Source organism: Equus caballus, chromosome 19, assembly GCF_041296265.1.
Source record: "Equus caballus isolate H_3958 breed thoroughbred chromosome 19, TB-T2T, whole genome shotgun sequence".
NCBI lineage: Eukaryota > Metazoa > Chordata > Mammalia > Perissodactyla > Equidae > Equus > Equus caballus.
In genome coordinates, this window is record NC_091702.1 from 60,962,237 (window position 1) to 60,986,869 (window position 24,633).

General features: G+C 36.4%; 1 protein-coding gene and 1 long non-coding RNA gene across 12 annotated transcripts in view; one reads left to right on the forward strand and one right to left on the reverse strand.

The window, feature by feature from the left end:
• The window catches only part of CBLB (Cbl proto-oncogene B), a 194,880-nt gene that overhangs the window by 145,930 nt on the left and 24,317 nt on the right, over positions 1-24,633 (forward strand). For all 10 annotated transcript variants that reach the window (XM_023623831.2, XM_023623832.2, XM_023623833.2 and 7 more), the window contains 3 exons: positions 2,270-2,455; positions 4,044-4,409; positions 12,673-12,767. In XM_023623831.2, coding sequence (XP_023479599.2) covers positions 2,270-2,455; positions 4,044-4,409; positions 12,673-12,767 — 647 coding nt within the window. The remainder of the gene's footprint in view (positions 1-2,269; positions 2,456-4,043; positions 4,410-12,672; positions 12,768-24,633) is intronic.
• Positions 1,536-8,347, reverse strand: LOC138919005 (uncharacterized). Of its 2 annotated transcripts, XR_011428880.1 has the most exons (5): positions 8,028-8,347; positions 6,581-6,894; positions 5,896-6,016; positions 4,895-5,271; positions 1,536-4,051 (listed from the first exon to the last, which is right to left on the reverse strand). It is a non-coding gene; the product is annotated as an uncharacterized lncRNA (long non-coding RNA). The 2 variants fall into 2 exon arrangements; XR_011428879.1 differs by lacking the exon at positions 4,895-5,271.

Consider the following 24,633-nt stretch of genomic DNA (forward strand, 5'->3'; position numbering starts at 1 on the left):
TTCAGTGTAAAGCTAGAAGTCAAGTTCTGATAGTGAGGGTGGGCTGTTGGCTCTGTGAGAATTCTCTTTCTTATCTCCAGTAATGAGAGAAGCAGGAAGATGGCTGTGGAATAAACGTGCTTGGAGGAGAGTAGGTCTGGTTTGACAGTCTCTGCAGGGTGTGCACCAAGCATGGAACGATTTCTCTGCAGGTGACTGACTGAGTGAAGTACTATGCGTTCTCTGTATATATATAACAAACTGTTTGGGACAGGAACTTGTGGACGGCTTGGCTTCTTGAGTCTTTTTTTGTGAAGGATAGTAAACAGATCCACAAAGCATTTTTATCAGGTAACAGTTTTGCTAGTTCTTAGAGAATGTGATTTATGCTACTGGGAACTGTGGAGAATTAGACATCATGTGATCTGAAATGCTACGATTCTGTGACGCACATAGCTTTACATCAGGAGATCTTTCTGTTCTGTTGATGATCGTGTTGGGATTGGTTTTACTCCCTAAGTTTCAAATTCATGATCATGTCGGGCCCCATGATTTTAGGGTAGAATTGTCTTAAGAATCACTGGCTGCATTAAAATCATTTTATGACTGTAGAATTTCTACTTTTTCTTCTTCAATTTAGTAGCAATTGAAATTGTTTTGCCTTATCATAGGTAAGAGATATGAAAAAGAATCATGAAATTACTGAAGGAGAAGTTTCTTAAAATTGTCGTGTAAAATTATGTCTAAATATATTGAGTAGCTTCTGTTTAGCTACTCAAATTTATTTCTAAAAAGCCTTTACAAGGGAGAGCATAACTTCCCACTCCTTAAGTGCAGGCTGCACATAGTAACTTCCTTGCAAAGAGTACAGTTTGGAAAGGGGGAGAAAAGAGAGGAACTTTACAGAGAAGAAACCTGGGTGGTCGTCCCTCAGCCGGCTCATCAGGGCCAGCATCAACAGTGACGAGTCACAGGGATGACAAGGACCCTTGAAGCTCTGTGGTTAAATGTTACTTTACCTCCCAGGTCTTCCTTCCAAAATTCCATAACCCCAGTCTAATGATGAGAAAAACATCAGGGAAACCCCAGTTTCAGTTCGTTAGAGAAAAAGCCTTACGCCGTGTAACTAAGCGCAGATTGCTGACAAATCTATTGTCCCATCTTAGTTAAAGACGCTATGGCTAAATCTTTCTCACTGTTGTTAGAGTTCGAATTAAAGTGTCAATTGTTGACATCAACTACTCTTATAAATGTGAGTAATGTTAGAGGGAAATGGCTTAACAACAAGCTTAGAGTTCTTTATAAATAGTAGCATTAGGAAACAGCTGAATATCAAAGCGTGATAGATTAATGTAGTAGGTTTAAAAATTAAGCCTGGATCTCCAAAGAGCTAGTAATGTGGCCTTGAAAAGGACACTGCCCACGATTTCAGAACAGATTCTTGTTTATCCTAGTGAGGCTATTTGATTAAACAGTATGATTTTTATACCAAGTAGCAATCAGGTTATATCGCGTTAAAAAAAAAAGACAGGAACAAGCTTCCAAAATAGAAAGGGTTACATATGTACAAATCAAAGTACTTTTTGTTGGCTTTTTGATGCTATTTTGTCTATCAGACAAGATGGAAAACCTGTAGTGGCATAGAACTGTATCAGTTTTTACCAGAAGTACAAACTTTCCTAGATTTAGTTCATTGTTTTTAAAGGAAAAAAACATTAAACTTGAGGATTTCTTTCCCATGTGAAGGCTTGAGAAGAAAACATTTGGGCTTAAATCTGTTTATTTTAAATCACTATTTTTTTTAAACTCTACCTGATTTAATTGGTTCGTAGGAAAGTACACAATGCACTGGATATATATTTTGTATGGAACGAAATAATTTCTAAGTTCTAGAGTGCTAGAATGTACTACAAATCAAAGACTGAAGAAAATTCTACAATATGGATAACCAAGAGCAATGTGCATTACTGCATTGTGAATTTCTGGGATTCTTCATGAAACGTGGATGGGTTTCCAGAAGAATGTCTGCGTTTGATTGTTCTTAAACTGTGCTTTTGCTGTTCTTTTTTCCTAAGCCCTTTCTAAGCAATGTTTAGGAGAAACTTATTCATTTATTCTTTATGTAATACTGCCATTGAGGGACAACGTGAGCTCTTTCCGTCTATTAATCAGAGTAAACTGAGTTTAACAGACGTTCAGTGGCAGACACCTTCTCAAAACTAAATGTTGTCTTTAAGAACTGAAAGGCATACGCTTTCCACATTGAATAAACAACGTTTTTCTCTTTTAGTGCACTGACAGGCAGAATTCACCGGTCACATCACCAGGATCCTCTCCCCTTGCACAGAGAAGAAAACCACATCCAGACCCTCTCCAGATCCCACATCTGAGCCTGCCCCCCGTGCCCCCTCGCCTGGACCTGATTCAGAAGGGCATAGTGCGGTCTCCCTGTGGCAGCCCAACTGGTTCCCCAAAGGTAAATCAATTTTATTAGAAACACACACGATAATTTTATGTGACAATTATCGACTGCTCAGCTTCTTTTAAATTCCATGGCTCATATTTTTTGTGCTCTTAATTGTTTATGAATAACTTTGATGGGTTTCTTATTTTGTTGATGGTGAGCCCACGATCGTGTTTCTGGCTTTATTACTATAAAAGTTAACAGAGTTATTCAGAGAGAGCATGTGTCTGTAACAGCCCCCTGATTTGCTAAAATAAATAGAGTCAGAATAGTTATTCTATAAAATGGATTTAAAAGTCATTATATGTATTAAAATAAACTGCATGCTCTTATCAAATGATATTTTACACTCATTTTCGTAGTGTCAGGACAAGAAAAATATGATGGCAGTGTATTTGCATAAGAGCTTAAGGTGTGATAAATTATCACCCATGTTTCAAGGTGACTCAGAAGAGGAAATTATATGTACTTTTAATACCTGAAGGAATTAATTACAAAGAATTACAATATTTGCAAAGTAATTACATTACTGTTTAATATTAAAGACATAATTCTAATTCTGTGAATCTAAGCCCACAGTTTATTCTAATTCTGTGCAAATTTTTTCCAGATTTGATAAGAGCACATCATTTTGCTTTATTAAATACAAGATTTTAGAAATTAATTCCATTTGGTAATATGCTTTATAGTCTAAAATTAGCTGGAAGCACAATATTTTAGTAGTGTTTGATTTTTCTACATTATAGTCAACTTGGTTTTAAGATCGTATTAAGACATTTTGGAATGTTATTTAGTCAGAATTATGTAAGTACACAACACATTCCTTTTTTCTGTGGTATTTTCTAACAATAAAGGCACAAATCATTCATCAAATGAACCATAGTAATAAAAATAAAAGCTAAAAAAGTCACAGGGGTTCAGTTCAGTGGCGTATACCTTCATATTTCCATGGAAGAATCAGACTGTTGTGGGGTTTTCTTTTCATTTTAAGGATTCATAAAATTCAAGTAAGATCTATAAATGATGCTCCTCTATTATTTGTGATTTTTCACTATTCTGCTAATAACTGATGAAAGAAAGAACCATAGCAAATTTGCTTCTTACCATTTGCTCTGTATTGCCATGGCGGACGCAAAAATGGCAAAACCGCTAAGTCTTCCAGAGACTTTACAAATTAGGTTGCTCTTTAAAAAGGTAGAACTACGATGACTTTGATGAGCCTCTTCTCTCTCTCCTAAATCATGGAAATGTGCAAATAAATTAATTAATGACTCAATATTCTTTTAATGTCAACCAGTCAAAATCATCAAATAATTTTGATATTCTGCTTTTTCTTGTATGGTCTCTATAATCCTACTATTTGACTTTGTGTACTCATTTTCTACAAAACTCCTAAAGAAATATATTTATATGAGTCGTTCATTAAATTTTTAAAATTTCATTAACTGCTGATAAAAAGAAACTTATGGAAAGATGGCGTAGTAAGCTAATAAAGCTCCATGAGGCCTTAGAAAACAAAAGCAATGATATACTGGTCTGGAAGTCGTTTCAGTGCATGGGGCAACTTTTGATTTTCTTTTTTCCTCTTGTGTCTCTTTAGTCTTCTCCCTGCATGGTGAGAAAACAAGATAAACCGCTGCCAGCACCACCTCCTCCCTTGAGAGATCCTCCTCCCCCTCCACCTGAGAGACCTCCCCCCGTCCCACCTGACAATAGACTGAGTCGTCACTTCCATCACATGGAAAGTGTGCCTTCCAGAGACCAGCCTATGCCTCTAGAAGCCTGGTGCCCTCGGGATGTGTTTGGGACTAATCAATCTGTGGGATGTCGACTGCTAGGGGATGGCTCTCCGAAGCCTGGAATCACAGCTAGTTCGAATGTAAATGGAAGGCACAGTAGAATGGGCACTGACCCAGTGCTTATCAGGAAACACAGACGCCACGATCTGCCTGCAGAAGGAGCCAAGGTAAGAAATCTGCAAAGCAGAAGATAAACAGTCTGCTTAAACTCTTCTGATCGGAGGTAGTGTCAAAGGTTGGACAGTGTCGTTTTGCCCAGTGTGGCACTTCCCTGCAGGTCTTTAATTATCTCCAAGTTATAAATAATCAGAAGCTCATTAAAACTTGAACTTAAAAGAAGTTGTCAGGAAGAAGGTTCGAAATGATTTAATTTTAATGTGAAGACACTAGACAGTTTGCCAGAGATTTATTTCACTCTCCCTTATTTCATCTGCCAAAAATTTTTCCCGTTAACAACTTGTTGGTGGGAGAACCAGCACTCTTTTTTTTTTTAACTCTCCTAGCTCTATCTAATTTGAAAAAGAGTTGTGTATTTATAGTATATCATAAATCAGTCACTGGAGTTGATGTTGCCCAGCACAGTATACCTGAGGCAGCCAGGTAAAATGAACTTCTCACATACCTAAAAACACCAAGTCCACTGCACTCTTACCGAGCAAGTATTCCTCCATAAAACTCAGCGAGACTCTCACACTTGTTGAGCTCTTACGTGAAGGACATCACCACTGTCGTTCATAGGTCCAGGAAAGAATTGAAGTGTAGAGGGAACCAAAGAGGCAGCAGCAGAAATCATTGAGTTTATGACTCTTTGTAGGCCTTTGGCAGAGGTATAATATTTTCTGGTATCTGCTTCGATGACATTTTTGGCTCTGCGATCAGATCGCTGCCATCTTTTCTCAGCTGAAGGGGGTTTTGCCTCGTTTGAAGACTGCAATGTTAAAGTGACCTCATCTCTATTGATCTTAAATTGTTACTTGAGGTGACTGATCTGTTCCTTCAAAATAATGGCTTGCAGTTGGTGAGTTAATCCTATAAGATATTCAAGAAATGAAGTGTAAAGTGTGACATGTACTCGACTCTTGTGTGCACGTGCGTATGTGTGCACGTGTGAAGGTAAAGTGATAATGAAAACTGTGTATGATAATGTTTAGCCTCAGTGATATTCTAGGGTAGCCAGGATAGGAAGAGTCATAACCGTCTAGTATGGCATTCAAAACAGAGGCGAGAAGTGCTGGTGGTTTGCCGTGACTCTTTGTCAGTGACTCGGCTTGGTACTGTCAGTCTCCTCGTCTGTTATATACAAGAAGCTCTAAAGCTTTCCTCCGAGGTCATGTAAATACGATGTAAGTGGAAGAGAAAGCACTTAGAAAAGAAATTTTTGTAATGCTCTCTGAAAATGGAGAGCTTTTCAGCCTTAGAACAATGTTTCCACAGACTAGAATCCTGCTTGGAGGGACCTGCCAGTCTTTTATTTTTTTTTTTCAGTGATTTTTTTTTTTTCTCTCTAGCTTCTATCACTTTTCATTCATATATGATCATACTTGTCTTGAGAAGAGTGGTGGAGTGAGCTCCGACAGAATTGCCTGGTTACATCTCAGCAGCATGTTACAGTTTATTTTCTGAAAGGACTTTAGAAATACTTAGAATAATTACCTTAGCCAATTGGTTGAAGACCTCTTGTTTCAGGGTTCCTTTACGTCATACGTTATGTACTTCTAGCGCTCATAACAGACTTGCTCTCATAAGCCCTGGGACGCTGGCTGTTAATTTTTGTCTAGAAAGTTAGAGTTTCCAAAATTGGGGTTAAATTTCTTAGGTTATAGGGATGAAAGCTTATTTTTATTATACTAACTGTAGCTATGAAATATTAATAGGGACTTCAGTTATGAACATCCCTTTAAATGTTTTCTATGTGAACTTTTTGTCCTGATCATTGATATATATCAGTATCCCAGAGAACACTGAGTGAATTGCCAAATTTCTCTCTTCCTTGAAAGCTGGATTTTAATCTTGTTTATTTCTCTGGAAATAATCCTCATCAAGATTCTTTAAGGTCTTTAATATACATTGTGTGTATGAAATTGCAGTGCTTATATTCTCAAAGTTAATTTCATGTTACAACTAGACTTAGCATTTAAAAGAAAATTAGACTTCTAAGATTTCTAATTTAATCTAGCTGTTTGACTTCTAAAGTGGATTATAAAGAAGGATTTATATATAGTTAATGTATTAAGTGCTATAAAACAGACCATGTCTCTTCTTTTTCTCCTTTTTCATTATCTTTATGAAAGAAAAAATGGTCCCACTTCAGCAGACCACAGAGAATATCACAACTTACATAAAGTAGAAAAAGCCTCATTCCTCAATTCACTGGTGGGAGACTGAAGAGGCTGGCTTCAAGTAACAACAACAGCGAAAGACTGAGTCAGTCCATCTGGGATCCTGAGTTCTTGGTTTCTGTGATCCTGGGTTGGGGTTTGTTTCTCACAACTCTATCTTTGTAGCTCCTCAGTCCAAATGGGTTTAATTACACATCTGTAAGGCCCTTCTATAGGCAAGACTCTCCTGGTGTTTGGGATAACCAGAGTCCCAGTGTTCTCTCCCCTTTCAAATTTCACAAAGTGTCTTCATAGAAGAGGAACCGTTCAGCTCCTTCAGGCAGAAGTAAAAATGATAAGGCAAACCTGACAGCTGCGTTTTAACAGAACTAAAACATCTTATCAACATAGATTAGCCAGGCTCTGGAATCACACCTGAATTTTACTTCCTGCACTAGAATTTACTGGCTCTGTGGATTTGAGCAACTTGCCACATCTTCACCCCCAACTCCACTTATTCTCCTTACTTTATAAAATGGAATAATACGAGTACCTAGTATCTAAAATAGTTACCCTCCAAATATCTAAATCCCCGTACCTCTTGGTTCTGAATAAAACCAAAATAACAGCTAGGCACGGAGTATCAGAATAAGTTGGAACAGTTGACATTTTCATTCAAAATAGTTGTGCTTTTTCTTTTTAGAGTTTAAAACCCAAATCATCTTTTCATTCCGCCCTTCCTCTCTCCTTTTATTTAGCGTCCTTCCTAATGAGTACGTGGTCAGCACTCAGTAACTTGGTTGCTGAGTTATTCCAGTACTTAAGCGGATGATAGAGGTGAAAGGCTGTGTGCGTGCCGGGGTTGTCAGGAGTCTTGGGTAAGGCAGGAAAGGACTTGGAGAAAGAGGACATCCATGATACACAAGGGGCATAGACAGTTTTTGATGTATTGTTCCAGCAGTGACCTTCAACCAAAGGTAGAATGTAATTTTCTTATTTAAAATAGAATGTTTTTTTCCTCCTTACACCAGAATAGTAGTTTTCTGTAGAAGGCCTGAAGAGGAAAGGGAAATTATTTTGATGAAAAAGGATTCATATTCTTGATGAAAATGGTAAATGTCACCATGTATTCTCACCTGCCATACCTAGTGTGCAATTTTTTAAAAATTTTATCATAGGAATAAAGTGTTTGGGGATTTATATATTTGAAGGCTGATCTATTATTTTCAAATAACCCATCAGTCTCCAAATGCAAGCAAATACGTTTTTGTGTCAAATAGTAACAACAATCATTTAGACTTGTTTTCATCAGAGGTAATGCTTCAAATTAAATATCTTCTCATTTTAAAGACACGTAAACTTGGGTAAGTACTAAAAGTTTCCATTTAAATTAAATGTGCATATGGAATACCATAAGGGGACTTCAAAACCGAAACCCCCCCATTAATGGAGTAAAGATTCACTCACCTTCATATTTGTCATCTGTCAGTGTGCCAGTTCCCAACGTCCATTAGAACTATTGCCCTTTTTATTTGCATCTTCACTAGATAAATGGTAAGGAGAACAAGAATAAATTCAGTTCTTATTATTCCATTTGGTAATTGTAGAGAGCTCTGAGGGGAAAATCCCGGTAATTCATAGTTAAAATGAAGTGTGAGGATTTTCTGTGACTTTCATTTACTGCCTTAGGTTTATTTATCTGTTTTACATGCAAGACATTTCTTTCCTGTGGTTCGGTTTCCATCCTCTGGAATTCAGGTTCTAGCCACATTATAAACCCGTTCCTTAATAAATATTTTGTCAGCTAGATATTTATTTATTGTTGTTGTTGGTTTGTGTGTTTTAATTACCTGAGGTTAAAATATTTGCACTAACGTGTTTTAAAATGTCATTGGAAACTTGAAATTTATCTACTTATATCTAGATAGTAACATTGTGTCCATCTATCTTTATTCGTTCCTCTTGAAAGATTAAGAATACTGCTGTTTCTTATGTGATAAAACTATCTCTGACCTCTCATGTTACTTGAAGTGACGTTATTCTAAAGTGACCTTCCCTATATGCAATAATCTGTTAGATGCCACTAGATAAATACACCGAACAATTCCCCTTTTTGAGATTGTGGCTTCTGCTGTTTTGGTGGAAAGGCACATGTTTATATGAATGACCTTAAACTTATCTATAAATCTCAAGGACTGTTTTTCAGAAAATAAGTCCTCTGTGTACACTGGTTTCATTGCCAATCTGATACTGTTGAAGGCAGAATTATAGCAATATTTTTGTGGTCGTGTATGTGTGGGTTTATATACGTGGGATGGGGAAAAGGGTTGTGCTTGGGATTCTTTACCAATACAAAGGCTTTTCTTAATTTTGGCAAGATTATCACAAAAGTATCTGTTTTTCCCTGTCTCTCAAGGGTCCCAAATGTTTTAACCTTAATTTTTAGACAGTATCTGGATCACGAGAAAACATTTCAAACTTCAAGATTAGGATTAAATGCCATCTTGAGGCATGTAGAAAACTTTTAATCTAGGGTAATCTAGAATTTAAATTATGTGATAACTCAGATTATACTTCTTCCACAAGTCTAAACTTCCCTTAACACATTATTATCCCTTTAGCCTGTGTCAGCTGTATGAGAATTTAGGCTGTTCATTGTTCATGGTGGGGAGTACGAATGAATGAAGCACCATCTGATGAGGAGGAGTCAGGTGTATGTGTAGATAAGGCATAGGAGAAGCATCCAGAAAATAGAGTGTGGGATCCCCAAGAGGAAGAAGACATTCTGATTGAGGTGCAGGTAAAAGAAGGAATAAGGAAAGCTTCATGCAAGAGGGTCACTGACTATAGACATTCAAAGATTGGTAAGTGTTGTTTTTGTAAATGTGACAGGAACGGATAGCATGGAGGTGTGACAACATGCATAGTGTAGGAAGTCAAGTTTGGATAGAGTATAGGACATACAGTAAGAAGGACCAGTCAAACAATGGCAGTGTAGAGGGAAACCAGTAATGGAGTGTCTTCTCCTCTACACTAAGTTATCTTTAATTTGATAGACAGGAGAAAGCTTTTAAAGTTTTTTGGCAGAGGAGTGATAGGATCAGAACATTTAAGTTGGTAGCATTTGCAATGGAATTGTGGTAGATTTGTGACCGAGAGCTGGGAAGGCAGAAGAAAAAGATGGTTCCTTAATTGAGAGTTAAGGAGGCTTGACCCAGGGATATTTCAGTGTGAATTGCTTCAGTTGATAGTATCAGCCTTCATATTTGAGGAACTGTTGTTTTCCCCTGTTTGCAAACAGGCCTCTCAGATTTCCAGAGAACAAAAACTATTTATTCTTCGCTCAAAAGGTTGCGACTTACTGCACTCCCTCAATTAGTGGCAACAAAAATGATTTTAAGTCAAATGAAATGGGTGCAGGTGGAAACATAGAATTCAGAATGAAATAAATCTTGTCATCCAACCACTATCAAGTAATGTCAATGAGCACGTTAAATGAACACAAATACGAACATCGCTATAGTACTACCTGCATATCTAGGTCCTTTGCCGTTTGCACATAGTGTAATCTCAGTCTACCAATTAGGAAAGAATTATGAAGAATTACTTGTTTGGTATTAGGCATATTGTTAACTCTCAGTACATATTTTAGAACAGTATACAAAATTAGCCATTAACAAATTGGATGTATTTGCTAAGAGAAGCTCAGTAAACTAATGAGTTTCTTCCAGCAGTACCAAAGGAAAGTCACTCCATTGGTTAATGCCTCCATTAATAAGGTCATCTAAGCCCATCAGCAGTCAGTATTCGTTTAAGCCCTACTGTGTGTAAAGCGCTGAGGAACGTCCTATAAAATGAAGAAATCAGAGAGTCTTTGTGCTGAAAGAGATTCAGTGTGGCCTGAGTGCTCTTCCACAGAACATAACTACACAAATAAGCAAAATATCAGCAGAGGCCAAGTGCCAAATGAATGGTTCAGAAGAGACACTGTGGCATTTCAGAGGCAGGAGAAATCCTTGAGTTACTGTGCGTTAATAACGGTGTGTTTCTAAAGCAGTTAGAGAAAGTGCTATTTGCGTTTTAAACCACGTTAGTAGATTGTTTCACAAAATTAGGAATAAGTCACTTAACTTTCTTCGGTTATTGCTTTCCTAGACAATAAATTGCGTCATTAACTGTGCTTCGTGGTTTTTACCGATGATAGACATCATTGCCTGCATGACTTGTTGAAATTTATGGTAGTACGCAAAAATATTGTGCAAGCTCTGTTATTAATATGTTTATTCTCCTATTTACCTAATGTGCAAGGTGAAAGCATTTTTAATATCAGTAAATGTTTGGATATATTGATATTCCTTTTCAGATATGTTCACGATGTTCTGAGTATAAAATTATGGTTGTCTTATTGTTAAATTAGAGGTAATACAACAGAAATATTCCCATGTCTCCCCTTTTTTTAATAATTGCTGAACTTTTATTAGGTATTAACAGTACATTAGGTACTTTCTCCTAATAAAACAAATTATTCCATATAAAACCCATATTACATTTTACAGAATGAACTTTAAATGTGTTGTGAAACAGTAACATCGAGGAGATTCCGTTGCAAAAATCTTACATTGTATCCATCCTGGCAACATGCACAGGACCCCAACTAAGGATGGCTTTAAATGCTCATTATCACAATGAGCATTTGTGATTTGATACATGTATTTGTTGGATAAAAGGCATTTTTTTATGTTAAAGGTTTTCATTGAACTTTGCAATGATTAATATCTGCTTAGAAATTTCTTCTCTCTAGCAAAGTTCAAAAAACTCTGCCTTGTTCTGTTATGTGGTCCATAGTCAGAAACCTATGATAAAATCATTTCATTTAAAGATGTGTTTTGTCATAATGTAATTGTCATATATTGAATCTAATGAAAGGAGACATGAAAAAGAAAAATCTACACTATGGCATAGGACCTAGTTTTTAGAGTGAAACTTTAATGCTATAAAATTTAGATTGTGTAGCTTTGAAATGCAAACATTGATATATTTCAAAAGTATTCTTTAAACATATTCCTTTACTTATTTTGAGTTGATAGAGAAAGACATGGCCTTTTCACTTTTGCATTCTAAAGCTTCAACACCATTTTAGAAATGTGAGGGGGAAGAGAAGCACTTGGTAGGTCACTGATTGGATTATCGAGGACTCTTCAAGCCATGTGACATACTTTTTGCCCCAACATCAGCCTATACCTTTTAAATATGAGTTAATAAGGGTGTGGGAAAGAGCCCCATAATAAAACTCCAATGATTACTTAAAGGTCTTAAAATATCTTTAATCTTTTCTTGTAAATATGTCTCTGAAAAGTTATTCTTTTTTTTTAAGTTGCTTTAATTTCCAGTTGTTGGATTAGTAAAGAGGAGTGATTCAGACAGTTCCTGTCGTGTAACTGAGCAAGGTGGAAATCAGAATTTCTGAATTCTGAGTAATTAAACTCTGGCTTTCAGTGGTACCTTATGAGCAAGGTAGCAGTTTTGGTGTGTGTTGTCCACACACTGAAAATTATGTTTAAAATTGTCTGCACTTCGAAAGCCAGACAGGTCTCTAGTTCCCAGTAGTGCCAAAGCCTCGCCCTCGAAAGAACAAAGGCATTTCTGATTCTACTCATGCACTGTTTTATGGAGAAGTTGGAAAATGTTCTGCTAACCCCAGAGACGTATAATTTAGAGCACTTTTATTTGGGAGAAGTTGAAATAAGAATCATATCAGTGCTGCCTTTTTTTTTTTTACTGAATCATTTGAAAACTCATCATGTTTGGGGAATTTTACTATTTATTTATCTAGCTATCTAGATCTGATTTATAGAAATTATAGCATTCCTTCTCCAGATGTTTAAGAACCATGTTGTATGGTATTTTTCCCATATACCGTGGTACTGCTTTGGGTTGTGGTGAGTAATCACTGTGGTGCACCTGCCTCCTAAGTTAATTATATGGTATTCCACTTGTTTAAATAAACTGAAATTGTGTATTCTTTTCAAACGTATAGATTTTCTAGGAGCTGCTATTATTTTCAGGTCCTCCAGAAGTTAAATTCCGAACTAACCTTTTGATTTCCTTTCAGGTCTTCTCCAATGGCCACCTGGGAAGTGAAGAATATGATGTTCCTCCCCGGCTCTCTCCTCCTCCTCCAGCTACCACCCTTCTCCCTAGCATCAAGTGAGTTTTCTTGAATTTGGTGACCGCTTGTCCATGCATAAAGATACGGTAAATAGTGGTTTTGAGGTTCTCAGTACAGAAAGTACAGGGTGAATAAAAAAAGCATCAATAAAAATGATCCAGCCTGATTTATAAACTAAAGTGCCAGTAATCAAGCTCCTTCCTGATTCGTTGCTGGTAACCACAGCATCCATGAGACTTACCTAAACCCTGAGATTACACGTAGAGCCACCGGGAGAGAAAGCTGACTCTCCCCACATCCAGGAAGAGGATAGCGTAGCAAGCACAGCAAGCTCTCCCTCACAGTGTGCCTCTCTTCCTCAGACAGGTCACATTTAGCCCAACTACCCTATATGATATAAAATAATCTTTGGTTCCTCCCGTTTTCTCATTTCTCAAATCTGTTCAGCCACTAAGTCCTGTTGACTGTTCTTTGGAAGTTTTTCATATTCAGCTGATCTTGCCCATTGCCCTAGCTTCACCTCATAGCTAGACAACTGAAAGAGCCTTATACTTGATCATATGATATGGTCTCAGAGGTAATAACAGTGGATTTTAAACCTAGAAAATGAGTTAACCTGGGTGTCTCATTTGAAAAACGAGGGCACAAGAGGCACATTGGACAATTAAGTGATATGTCTGTGCAAGTCAAACCACGGTAAAGCAATTCTCCTGATTTCCATTTTCTTATTCTTTATATTAAATCTGGCTGCCTGCTTCTCCTCCAGTATATTTTGTTCATGTAGCTGATTTAATTTAAATTCTGCTTTCCCCTGATGACTTTCCTACTCAAAACCCAACATTGTTTTTTTTCCTTCTAAATTGATTCTATGCTCTCCTGCTTAGCAGTAAGAGCCACAGAATTTTATTCAACTAAAATGTTGTTCAGTAACTCCTAGTGTCTTGATAATTTTCTGGCTTTGTGAGTTTTTCATACTATTCCCTCCCTTGCATTACCTTTTCAGAATCCTTATTCTAAAGGTCTGTGTCTCAGGCTCTATTTCTTTAGGAAACTTCTGTGACTTCTTCAGTCAGAATGATGATAGTAAGACTGATTCTCATTCCTCTTCCTGGAGTGTATTTTCTACACATTTAATTATTTACTGTGCTCTACTCTGTTCTAATTTTAAAGTGCCTCTCCACATTAAAAAGATTATAAGGTTTTGAGGGCAAAAGCCTGCTGTTCTCTGATTTTCCCGTAACACCTCCCTGTTTTTGCTTTGTATTGAGTACACCGAGAATACTTGGTTGCTTGACTTTAATTTTATCAGCTTAAGATCCTCATTTCCGATTGAAGGAGCTTCTTCACTCCTTCCTCTGCTGGTCTCTGGGCTCCCACTGTACATATGAATGCAGAAGAATGATAAGCCGGCTCCCAGCTCCCAGGAAATTTACAGTCTACTTTAAGATATAAAATTAGTGTACATGAAATCACTAGAGAACATTATGCACTAAATTGTATGATTCTACTTTGTTATTTTTTATATAAGCTTGGAGGAGAGGCTGTTATAGACTTTGTAAGTCAAGGATATTTCATAGAGAGGATGGAAATTTCCTGAGTCACAAAGGATGGGCACAATTGGAAAAGATAGTATATGAGAAAAAGCAAGAATATGAAATTTGACATCATTCAAGGGATAGTGGGAAACTAAGCTAATTGGACCATTCTCTAGTGGGAACTTTTCTTGGAACTGCCAGATATGTAGCAGACATAGAAGTTGGAAGCAAATAGACATATTCCGTGTAGTAGCCTCTAAACCAGTAAGAACATATGATATTTTAGCCCCAAATGAACTTCTGGTATATTTATATGTAATAAAACATCTAAGCTCAAATACCTCTGATAATTCAGAGAATGTTAGAAAATGAAGTAAATGAAATCTTGCTAATTAGATATGAAATTTTCACATTCCGTTTATTAAATTCATGTTGGCGAGAGGCATAAGAAGCTGAGCTGCAGTTTGCTTCGTTTGTATTTAATATTAAGTCCTTGTTTCTCCTATAAAGAGAGAAGAACAAATTCATAGTAAAATGCATTTTATTGATTTTTTTTTAATACTTCAATTTGTAAGTGCAGGTGGATATACTTTCTCCCTATTTAGTCTTGATTTTTCCCTCAGATACAATGCATTTGCTTTACTCAACCAGAGAAGTATTTTAATAGTGCATGCTTAGCAGCAAGTTAGTTTTCTATTTTACTATTAACCTTAGTTAACAGCCAAGTGTTGGCTTTTAATGGCACATTTATCTCTCCAGTTTATTTTTGGTTCTGACAATATAGGGTAGCACATCATTGTAGAAAATATGGAAAGTATGGAAGAGAAAGGAAAAATTAAAGTCAAAAACACAGGTATATATATACCCCAAATATCAATGCCAAGAGTTTTAACATTTTGACGTTTTTTCTTTTTGCACTTCTTTTTACATGATTTGACTGTAGAGATAATTTCATGCCCTCCTTTGTCACTTAAATTTTAATAAATAGGGGGCCGGCCTGTTGGCGCAGCGGTCAAGTTTGCTCGTTCCGCTTCTCAGTGGCCCAGGGTTCGCGGTTTGGATCCTGGGGGCGGATGTGGCACCGCTTGGCACACCATGCTGTGGTAGCATCCCACATATCAAGTAGAGGAAGATGGGTACAGACGTTAGCTCAGTGCCAGTCTTCCTCAGCAAAATGAGGAGGATTGGCAGTAGTTAGCTCAGGGCTAATCTTCCTCAAAAAAAATTTTTTTAATAAATATTTTTCTTAATCATGTATGCACTGTATTTATTATGAAACCAGCATGGAATTTTGAAATGAACATTAAAGTAAAATCAGACTTGGTCGCAGACCTGACTCCGGCATTAAGTGTTTCTCTTGATTTGAACAAGGTAACTTCTCTGGGCCTCACTTTCTCCATCTGATAATTGAGGGAAGCTGTTTACCTTAAATGATTTCAAAAATCCTTTTGAGGTTCAACTTTTTAGATCCTATGCAGTCTGTTTGTTTGTTTGTTTGTTTTGGTGAGGAAGATCAGCCCTGAGCTAACATCTCTTACCTTCTTCCTCTGTTTCGTATGTGGGATGCCACCACATCCTGGCTTGATAAGTGGGGTGTAGGTCTGCACCCAGCATCAAACCTGCCAATCCCAGGCTGCTGAAGCGGAGTGCATGAACTTAACCACTACACAACCGAGCCGGCCCTAGTACACCTGTTTTTTAAGGAGTGCTCATCCATGGTGTTAATTATGTAGAAAATATTTGGCAACTTGAATGTCCGTTTATATTTGGTTGATTTCAACCCATTGCTGAAACCAGTGTGAGCTGGATTAGTACCCTGGTTCTTTATATTTGTTTGATATTTGTTTTTTATGTTTTGTCTCCTTTGGCCTCATTAGCATGTATAAGCAGAGTACAATTGAGTATAGACCCTCAGGCCTGGAGGGGCGCGGAACAGAGGTCTTAGCAAAATGTCATTCACTGAAGAGACACGTCAGTGTTCAAGGACCTGTTTCCATGTTAGACTCTTAGTGCATGTTTCAAAATCAGGCCAAACAAAATTACAAATTACTACCTAACATAGACTTTTGCAATTCTCACAGATGTTGAAAATCCCAGTGTTGAATTCAATAATGTCAAAGCTAGTATTTACCTTTAAATCTATACCCTGGTGTTATAAATACTAACTGAAGTGTAAGTGTTAAATTATTTGATATTGTTACTCTGATTTCCATTTACTTGCTGTAGGAGGCTACTCTGCAATAGTATTTACTTTCTTATAAAACTATAAGCTTGCAATTAGGTGACTTTTATTATGTAATTTAGAATTATGTAACTTAGAATATAGAATTTATTTTTAAAAAATATACTGTTGTGAAAGTAAGCTAAAACTACTGTGTATAGATTTACTAATTTTTTTCTGAAATTATTTTTCTAAATGGTTTCTATTTAATATTGACATTTAAACTATAAATATAAATTTTTAAGTAAAAGCTTGAAACATGGGTAATATTTTTCAGGGGCAGAATGAAATTTTAACTTTACAGTGTAAATTTTTACTAAATTATATTTATCTTGAAGTAATTTGATCTTTGAAAATTAAACCAAATGAACCTTAAACAGTTAGAAATATTTATTCTGCTTGACGCAAGATGTTGACAAATAAGCAGAGGAATTATTGCAAGTAATAATAGAGTAATTCCTTCCAGGTAAGATAATGTTCTGGAAAGCTGAGGAATGTCTTTTTTTTTTTTCCTTAGAATTTTGTTTCCTGCCTTGTCCTTTAGAAATGGACTTTTTGTACTTTTGACATATTAATCTTAATTTTTCAAATACCTGTGAACCAATATTACTTGGTTCATATTTTTGTAAAAAGTTTTTTGTTGTTGGAAGTGGTGGTGGTGATCATTATTATATATGCTTTTCTAAACAGATCGGGTGGTGATGTTTCAGGTTCCATGAATAGAGAATCCAGATTTTTCCTAAGTATCCTATTTTCATTCAGTTGCACGCCCTGGCTGGAGGTTCAGCATGAACAAGATGAGATCCCATCCTCATTGGAATGTATGGCTCTCTTTAGGGAGAACAGAAAGTGAACAGATAACTAGATTGTATGTTGTCAGGTGGTAGTAAGCACTAGGAGGGAAAATAAAGCAGGAAAGGGGGTAAATAGTGATAGATGAGGTCATCAGAAAACGTAGTATTTGAACAAAAACCTGAAAGAAGGAAGGGAGCGAGCCACGAGGTTAGCAGGTGAAGAGCATGAAAGCTCGACAGAGCTCAAGTGCAAAACAGTGAGGCAGCCGAATCCCTTTGGCGTATCTGAAGAACAGCGAGAAGGGAAAGTGGCTGGAGTTGAATAAGGCGAATCCTACACTGCCTCTAAAGCTATGGTAAGAACTTTGGTTAGTTTTAGGAGCCATTGGAAGGTTTTGATCAGCATTATGACATGATTCTGGTTTGCGTTTTTAACGAGTTTCACTGACTGCTATGTGGAAGATTGTCTTTAGGGCAGCAGAAGTGACAGCGGGTAGACCAGTGGAGAGTGTGGTCATGTGATGTGGTTGGCCAGTGAGAGACAGGCGGGGCTTGACTGGAGTTACATGGTCAGCTTTGGGTTGTATTTTGATTCAACAATACCAGTTAATAAATTGGCTATTTGTGGGGTGTGACAGCCAAGGATGACCCTTACATAGGTTTTTGGCTAAAGAAGTAGGGTGAATGGCTGATGCCATTTACCAAAGTGAGGGAGCTTGGAGAAGAAGCAGGTGTGGGAAAGGGGCAGAGGTGGTAAAATGAAGACTTATGGAGCTGTTGAGTTTGAGATCCTGTTACATACACACGTCCAATTAGAGATGTTGTGGGGACAGGTGGACATATCATCTGAGCTTTTAAACTTTATGTTGTATTCAGGCAAATATCTCACTAGGTGCTATCTAAAGCTGATAAATGCATTTCTACGTGCCCAGTGTTCAAATTTAGTAGATCGGCTACGCTCTTAGACATATGAATGTAAGTCTGTGATATTTTTAACAATATAAGAACTTATATATTAAAGTATTACCTTGAAAAAGGCTATTTACCCCTAAAATGTTGATATTGTGGAAAACGTATTTAGAACATTTCTGTTTAGTAAAATTTGGTAAACATTATCTATTATTGGTTATCATCATATTCTCTCTGTATATGCCGAATTGCTGGGGGAAATAAACTAGACCTGTGGATTTGTGAATGCAGCTTCAACTGCTGCCACCTTCCCGTGAGAGTTATCAAGGAGGTCCACACCCCCAAACGACCTCGGCATCTGTGCGTGTGGGCGTGTGTGAGTTGGTTATCTTTAACTAGTGGCCAAAATGGGCTGTAGATAGATAAATGTAAAACTGTGAAGCTAGACCAATTTGACTGAAATGATGGACAAATTCATGATAGAGGGGAAAGTTTTTGTTCTGTTTTGCTTTATTTTTAACTAGAGAGCAAAATGACAGAGAAAGAGGAAAAAGTGCTAAGCCACAGGAGCTATTAAAACAAATATCACATTGTAATCTAAAAAAACTTAAGGGGAATGAGCTTGATGGAAATTTTCATCTTGTGTATGGTGCATACCAGGCTTCATTACCTGCACTTAATGTCAGAAGATCAGGAAAACGTGTTCGGTTATTGTTCACCTGAGGATTTGTGTAGGCAATAATTGCTTCAGTTTTATATTAATCTTGTTTATGTTCAGTGATAAGTTAGTATCATTGATTTAAATTTTTAAAAAAATGGTAAACTGTTTAGTGGAAATAGAGCTGTAATTAAGAGCTACTCTATTTTCTTGACTCAGTGGGTGAAGATTGTTGCTCTTTATTAGTTTTTCACCAGCTTTCATTCTAGTACCTTGAAGTCTTTTTAAGACTTGCCAAGATGATGCACTATTTTTATTTGCCTGACCTCGGGTAGATGGAAGAGTGGCTATTATCGAAGATGGCAGTCCCCTGTAAGTAGCATTGACATGATATATAGGGGATGGTGTGGAAACGGGTCCTTCAGTTTGTTCGCTGTGATCACTGTGGCCTCCTCTCACTGATGCATCGTGTAGAAATGGTGTACATTTGGTTTGACCTATTGGTATGACTCAGTGTTTGAAACTCAGACTTAATTTATAAATCAGGGAGATTATGCAGAAAAAATAAAGTTTTGTTAAAATCTCCTGTAAAGGCAGCTTGACCATCCTAACACAGGTTTTCTAGTGTTCTCTGGTGAATCTCTAGAATCTACGTGTTGACTCATTGACGAAAAGAATTGAGGCCTGCAAGTATATCGTTTTAAACTGGTCTCAAAAGAAAGAGCAGTAATGTGTGGAAGGAGTAAAAAATAAATATTGTGGGCATTATTTTTCTCCATTTTATTATTATAATTTCTAAATTCAGATAGAATTGTAATCCCCCTGTCATCTTTTGTTGAAAAATAACATTTAGAGGATGGCTATAATCTGGGTCAGAGAATGCCACTAATTCAACTAATCTTTCATTTTCTCTGGCTAAAAGCTGTGATGGGGAACTGATATTAACATTAATCCCAGTAGTCTGACAAATCTGTTACTTGTAATTTACCGTAAAACTGATTAATGACCACAAATACTTAAGTAGCCTTCAACAGAAATGTGAGCCATTAGATTCTACTTAAATATACAATCCAAATTATATTTCTTATACTGTCTCTTTCTTGTCATATTAGAGACATAATCTACGATATAGTCTCCATTTTTCGATGAACATTTTGATCTATTGATAGAAAGTATGTAGCGTTAGAATGAGGTTTTCTTTTCATATTAAGTGAGGGCATCTTCATGTGTTCCACCACATTCAAGCGTCTCTTATGTTTCTGTTAGGCTCAAATAGAATTAAATAAGTGATTTCAAGGCCACTAAGAATATTAAGCATATTTGTCTGTGAAATATGCTTATCTGCAATATCTTAAATGAGTTAAAATGAGTTTTTAAGCTTAAAATGAAATTTTTCCACTTACGTTAAAGCATGATTTATATACAGTAAAATTCACTCTAATGCACAGTTTTGTGACTTTTGACAAATGCATGGTCATGTAATCACCACCACAATCAAGATACAGAAGAGTTCCATCACTCTAAAACCTCTGTGCCTTGTGTCAGTTTCCCCCCTCACCCTAAACCCTGGAAACTGCCAATTTGATTCATGTCCATATAGCTTTGCTTTTTCCAGAAGGTTATATCGATAGAATCATACAGTATGTAGCCTTTTGAGTCTGGCTTCTTTCTACTTAGCATAATGCATTTGAGATTCATCCATGTTGCCAAGTGATCAATCATTTGTTTCTTTGTATTACTCAGAGTAGGTATTCCATTGTAAAACACACCATGTTTTTTTTTTATCTATGCCTCCACTAAAGGACATTTGGGTTGTTTCCAGTTTTTGGCAATTACAAATAATGCCACTTCAAATATTATCATAAAGTCTTGAATGTTCAACATGTATTGGAAAATTAGATTCTCAAGAAAAGTATGAGTTTCCTCAACACCTATCCTCTTGATTTCCAAAGCAGACCCCAAAAAGTGTTAGAAACGAATATTGTTCTGGAATAAGTTAATTTAAAAATGTAACAAAATTTGTTTCTCCAATTTAAAAACAAGTCAGTGAAAATGCTTATAATTAAAGTTTATATTAAACCCAGGAATATACCACACTGACTCTTCTTGATATCATGAAAGAACTATCAAAATTAATATGTCTATTATAAAACTTACTCTGATATTTTGGGGAAATGGCTTGTGTGTGGCACATGTGTAATTGTCATCTCAAATAGAGCTATGGTTTCTGTTACCACCTCTCTTGGCTCTCATGTCTCTGATTTAGGTATTGTCCATGTTAGAATGGGATAGTTAATGTAAGAAATATGGGCTAATGTATGCTGCAGGCTCTGAAAGTTTGATTTTAATAAAAGATACTTTTTAAAACCTTGCCTTCAGATATTGTTAAATAAAGAAAAATTCTTACATGTATAAAACAAAATAATCTATCACATTTAAAATGCTTTTCTAGATTATGAAAGGATCCTAACAGTGACCTCTTTTCCTTAACAGCTTGGTCATGTATTTCCTTAATCATCACTCATTATTTTTGTCTGAAAGCTTGTGAGTGCTCCCCTGGACACACACCATGCCAGGCCTTTGTTGAGTCTGGGTCTACCCTTAAGCGTTTTGCAACTCAAGACAGAAATAGATGAAAGACATAGATGAATGTATAAAAAACACAATATCAGTGAATGAACATACACTAAATGTACGTAATAGAAAAGATTAAAGTTGAAAGAACATTATTGTTTTGTAGGGTGATGTCGCAGGAGGTTCATATATAGACAATAAAGATAGATATATCTACTTTGCTTTTTTTCTGAAAAAGTTTATGGGATTAATTGAGGTATCAGGAATTACTCAAATGAAGGAAAGAAAAGGACTTGTCAAGGGTGACGTTTGAGGTACAAGTTGTATAGGTAAAGCCAGTGGGATGTGCCGAAGGTCACCCCTCTGATTTCTGTGCCTCTCACATCAGGAATATAGGAAGCTGTAGAGGAATGCTTCTGTGAGCCTTCAGTTTCAAAATGGAAAACCACTAATTAAGAACGGCGTTAGAAAATATATTCTTGGTTTGTTTCAAGTGTGCACGTGCAGAAAATGGATGTATTTCTCACTGAAGGCTCCAATAACACACACACAGTGAATTTAAGAAGAGGTAGCAGTTACAGCAGGGATGGCTGAGCCTCTTTGGGAGTATGTGTCCTTGTGCATTACCAGTGTATTGACTCAGGAATGACAGCAACAATGCAGAACACTCTGTGCATACATGATGATAATAGAAAGGGAATGAAGTCATGGGTGAAAATGAGAGGATGGATTACTTGGCAGCTTTAACTTGGAACCAGCCAAATACAGTTTGCTCTATTTTATTTCTGGTATCCTAAAAATTTCCCATAAGCTAAATCAATGACCGAAAATTTTCCCATGTCCCATAAGTTAGGTATTTTCTCCACTGCCAAAAGTAAACATACATGATAGCTTATGAAATTTCTCAAGCTAATTATTTTACCACTTATTTAGTTGCAAGTGGTAAAATAGAACCTACTTTTTGCATGAGTTTGTGAAGGGGAAAAAACCCCACACATAATTACAAATAGTGTAATTATTTACGTGAATTGAGATTTCTTTTTTGGTACTTTATATACAACTTTTTAATCTTGTTTCTACCTTCCTCTTCTATTATTTTTTATTCAGATTTTATTTTTTTAGAGCAGTTTTAGATTCACAGCAAAACTGAAGAGAAGGTACAGAGATTTCTCATATACTCTCTGTCCCCACACATGCCTAGCCTCTCTCATTATCAGCATTCTCCACTGCAGTGGTATGTTTGTTAAAATTGATGGACCTACATTGACACATGATTATCCTAAATCCATAGGCTATATTCCAAGGTTTTTATGATAGGAACTGCTTTTATTTCCCCTTCAGAACTGGATAAGATCAATTTTGTATAAAAATTTATGTAATATTGAATAAAGTACACTGGAATGATATTCTTATAAATTGGCATATTTTTAATCTCAGTAGAATATTATACTGATATAAGAAGTTTGCATTAAAAATATAATGAAAAATAAAATCTGACTCTTTAGAACTTTATTAAAATGATGATAAAGGGGATAGCTAAGCATTCTTTTTCAGATTTAAATGCAAATGCCACTTGGAAATTTTTTTCATTTCTAGATACAATTCACTAAAATCCATTTACGCTAGTAATCTCTGACTCGTAAGTTTTAGTGGTAAGCCCTTATTATTCCATAAAGTATTAGATGGGTTTTGCTTTTCATTTCCTTCAGACCTACTCCATCCGTTGATTTGCAGCAAAGCAAAAGAGTAGGGGGAAATTACCCAGATGAAATTCTTTATCACTGAAGAGAAAATATAGAATCAGCCACACCAGATGTGATCTCAGAATTTGTCCATTCTTATTTCGTAGTGCAGGGCTGCTTTGAAAAGTCTTAAATCTTGGGAACTAACCTGCAACAGGCAGGTAGTAGAAGATTCCTGACATTGATGTAGTTGTTGAATATTTGCTCAGTAAGTCTTTTTCTTTTATTCAGTATGTGATTGAATTGCATAGGAAGAAAGATTGGCTATGAATGAAAGTATATTAGGGCATAGAAAGCATGCATATTTTTCTTATTTGCTATTAGAACCCATTCTTGAGTTAGCTAAATTGATGTCCATGTTTATAAGAATTTGTGAGCAAGTAATATTTGAAATCCCTCTCTAATGCCCATCAGGTCACTATTTTGCAGTCCATGTGCTCATGGCCTTTATCTGGGATGTCCAGCTTCCAAGGCTACACCATAGTTGCTGTAACCCTTAGGTTATCAATAAAGTTATTAGCTTGTGCTCTGGGCGGTGATGGTGGACTTTCTGTCACTGCATCACTGTGCTTTCATCACGCCATAAACTGTCATTTGGATTCCAAGGTCTCTCAAACAAACAAGAATTCAAGAATCAGTGTTGAAAAAGTCTTCCAAGACGGGTAAAAATACACTTCAGAAAAATCTTAGGAGAGATTTTTCTTTCATCCTGAGCTTCCTAGAGACTCAGATATGTATTTGAAACTTGCAAACCTTCAGGTTTTTCAAAAGGTCTTGTAATGGGCACAGAGAAAAGCCCTTAAATGTGTTTTCATTCTAACTAGTGAGAAGAAATCAAAATGGAAAAGTTATTTCAGGCTTAATGGCTCATATACCAAAGGCCTCTTGCTCCCTCTACAGAAAGTGCTTCAAAATTGCAGCCACAAAGATTTTTTTTTTTTTTTTTTTTTGATTTTTTTACTGAAACAGATTTATCTTGAGTTTCGTGATGATGAGCAAAAAGCTTTGGGTCCGTATGTGTCCCTGGGGTCTTGCAGACTCGCTGGTCGCCCAGGGCAGCTGTCTGCCTTCCCGCTGTGGTGTTTTCACTGGCCTCAGCAAGGGGTAGGGTAAACTCCAGGAGCAACAACTGTGAAACCAGGAAGATTTGTTTGTTTGGCTTTGTTTTATTTTATTTACTCTCATGGATGAGTAAAATGCTTAACGTTTCTTTTGATATTACTTGATTGTTTTACTCATTTTCATTCTTTTTTTCTTTAGCCATAGAATTTAATCCAGAAAATAATGTACTCTGCCTCAAAGACTCAAGTTCTCTTATTATCTTCTTTTAATTGTTCCAGTCATTTTTAGTTCTTAGTTGTTGGAAGAAAATTAAGAATTTGAATTGTAACTTCACAGGAGAAAGTATTGATTCATTTAATTCAAGTGAATTTTTTTTCCAACTATAGGTAATATTCACAAGAAACAGTTT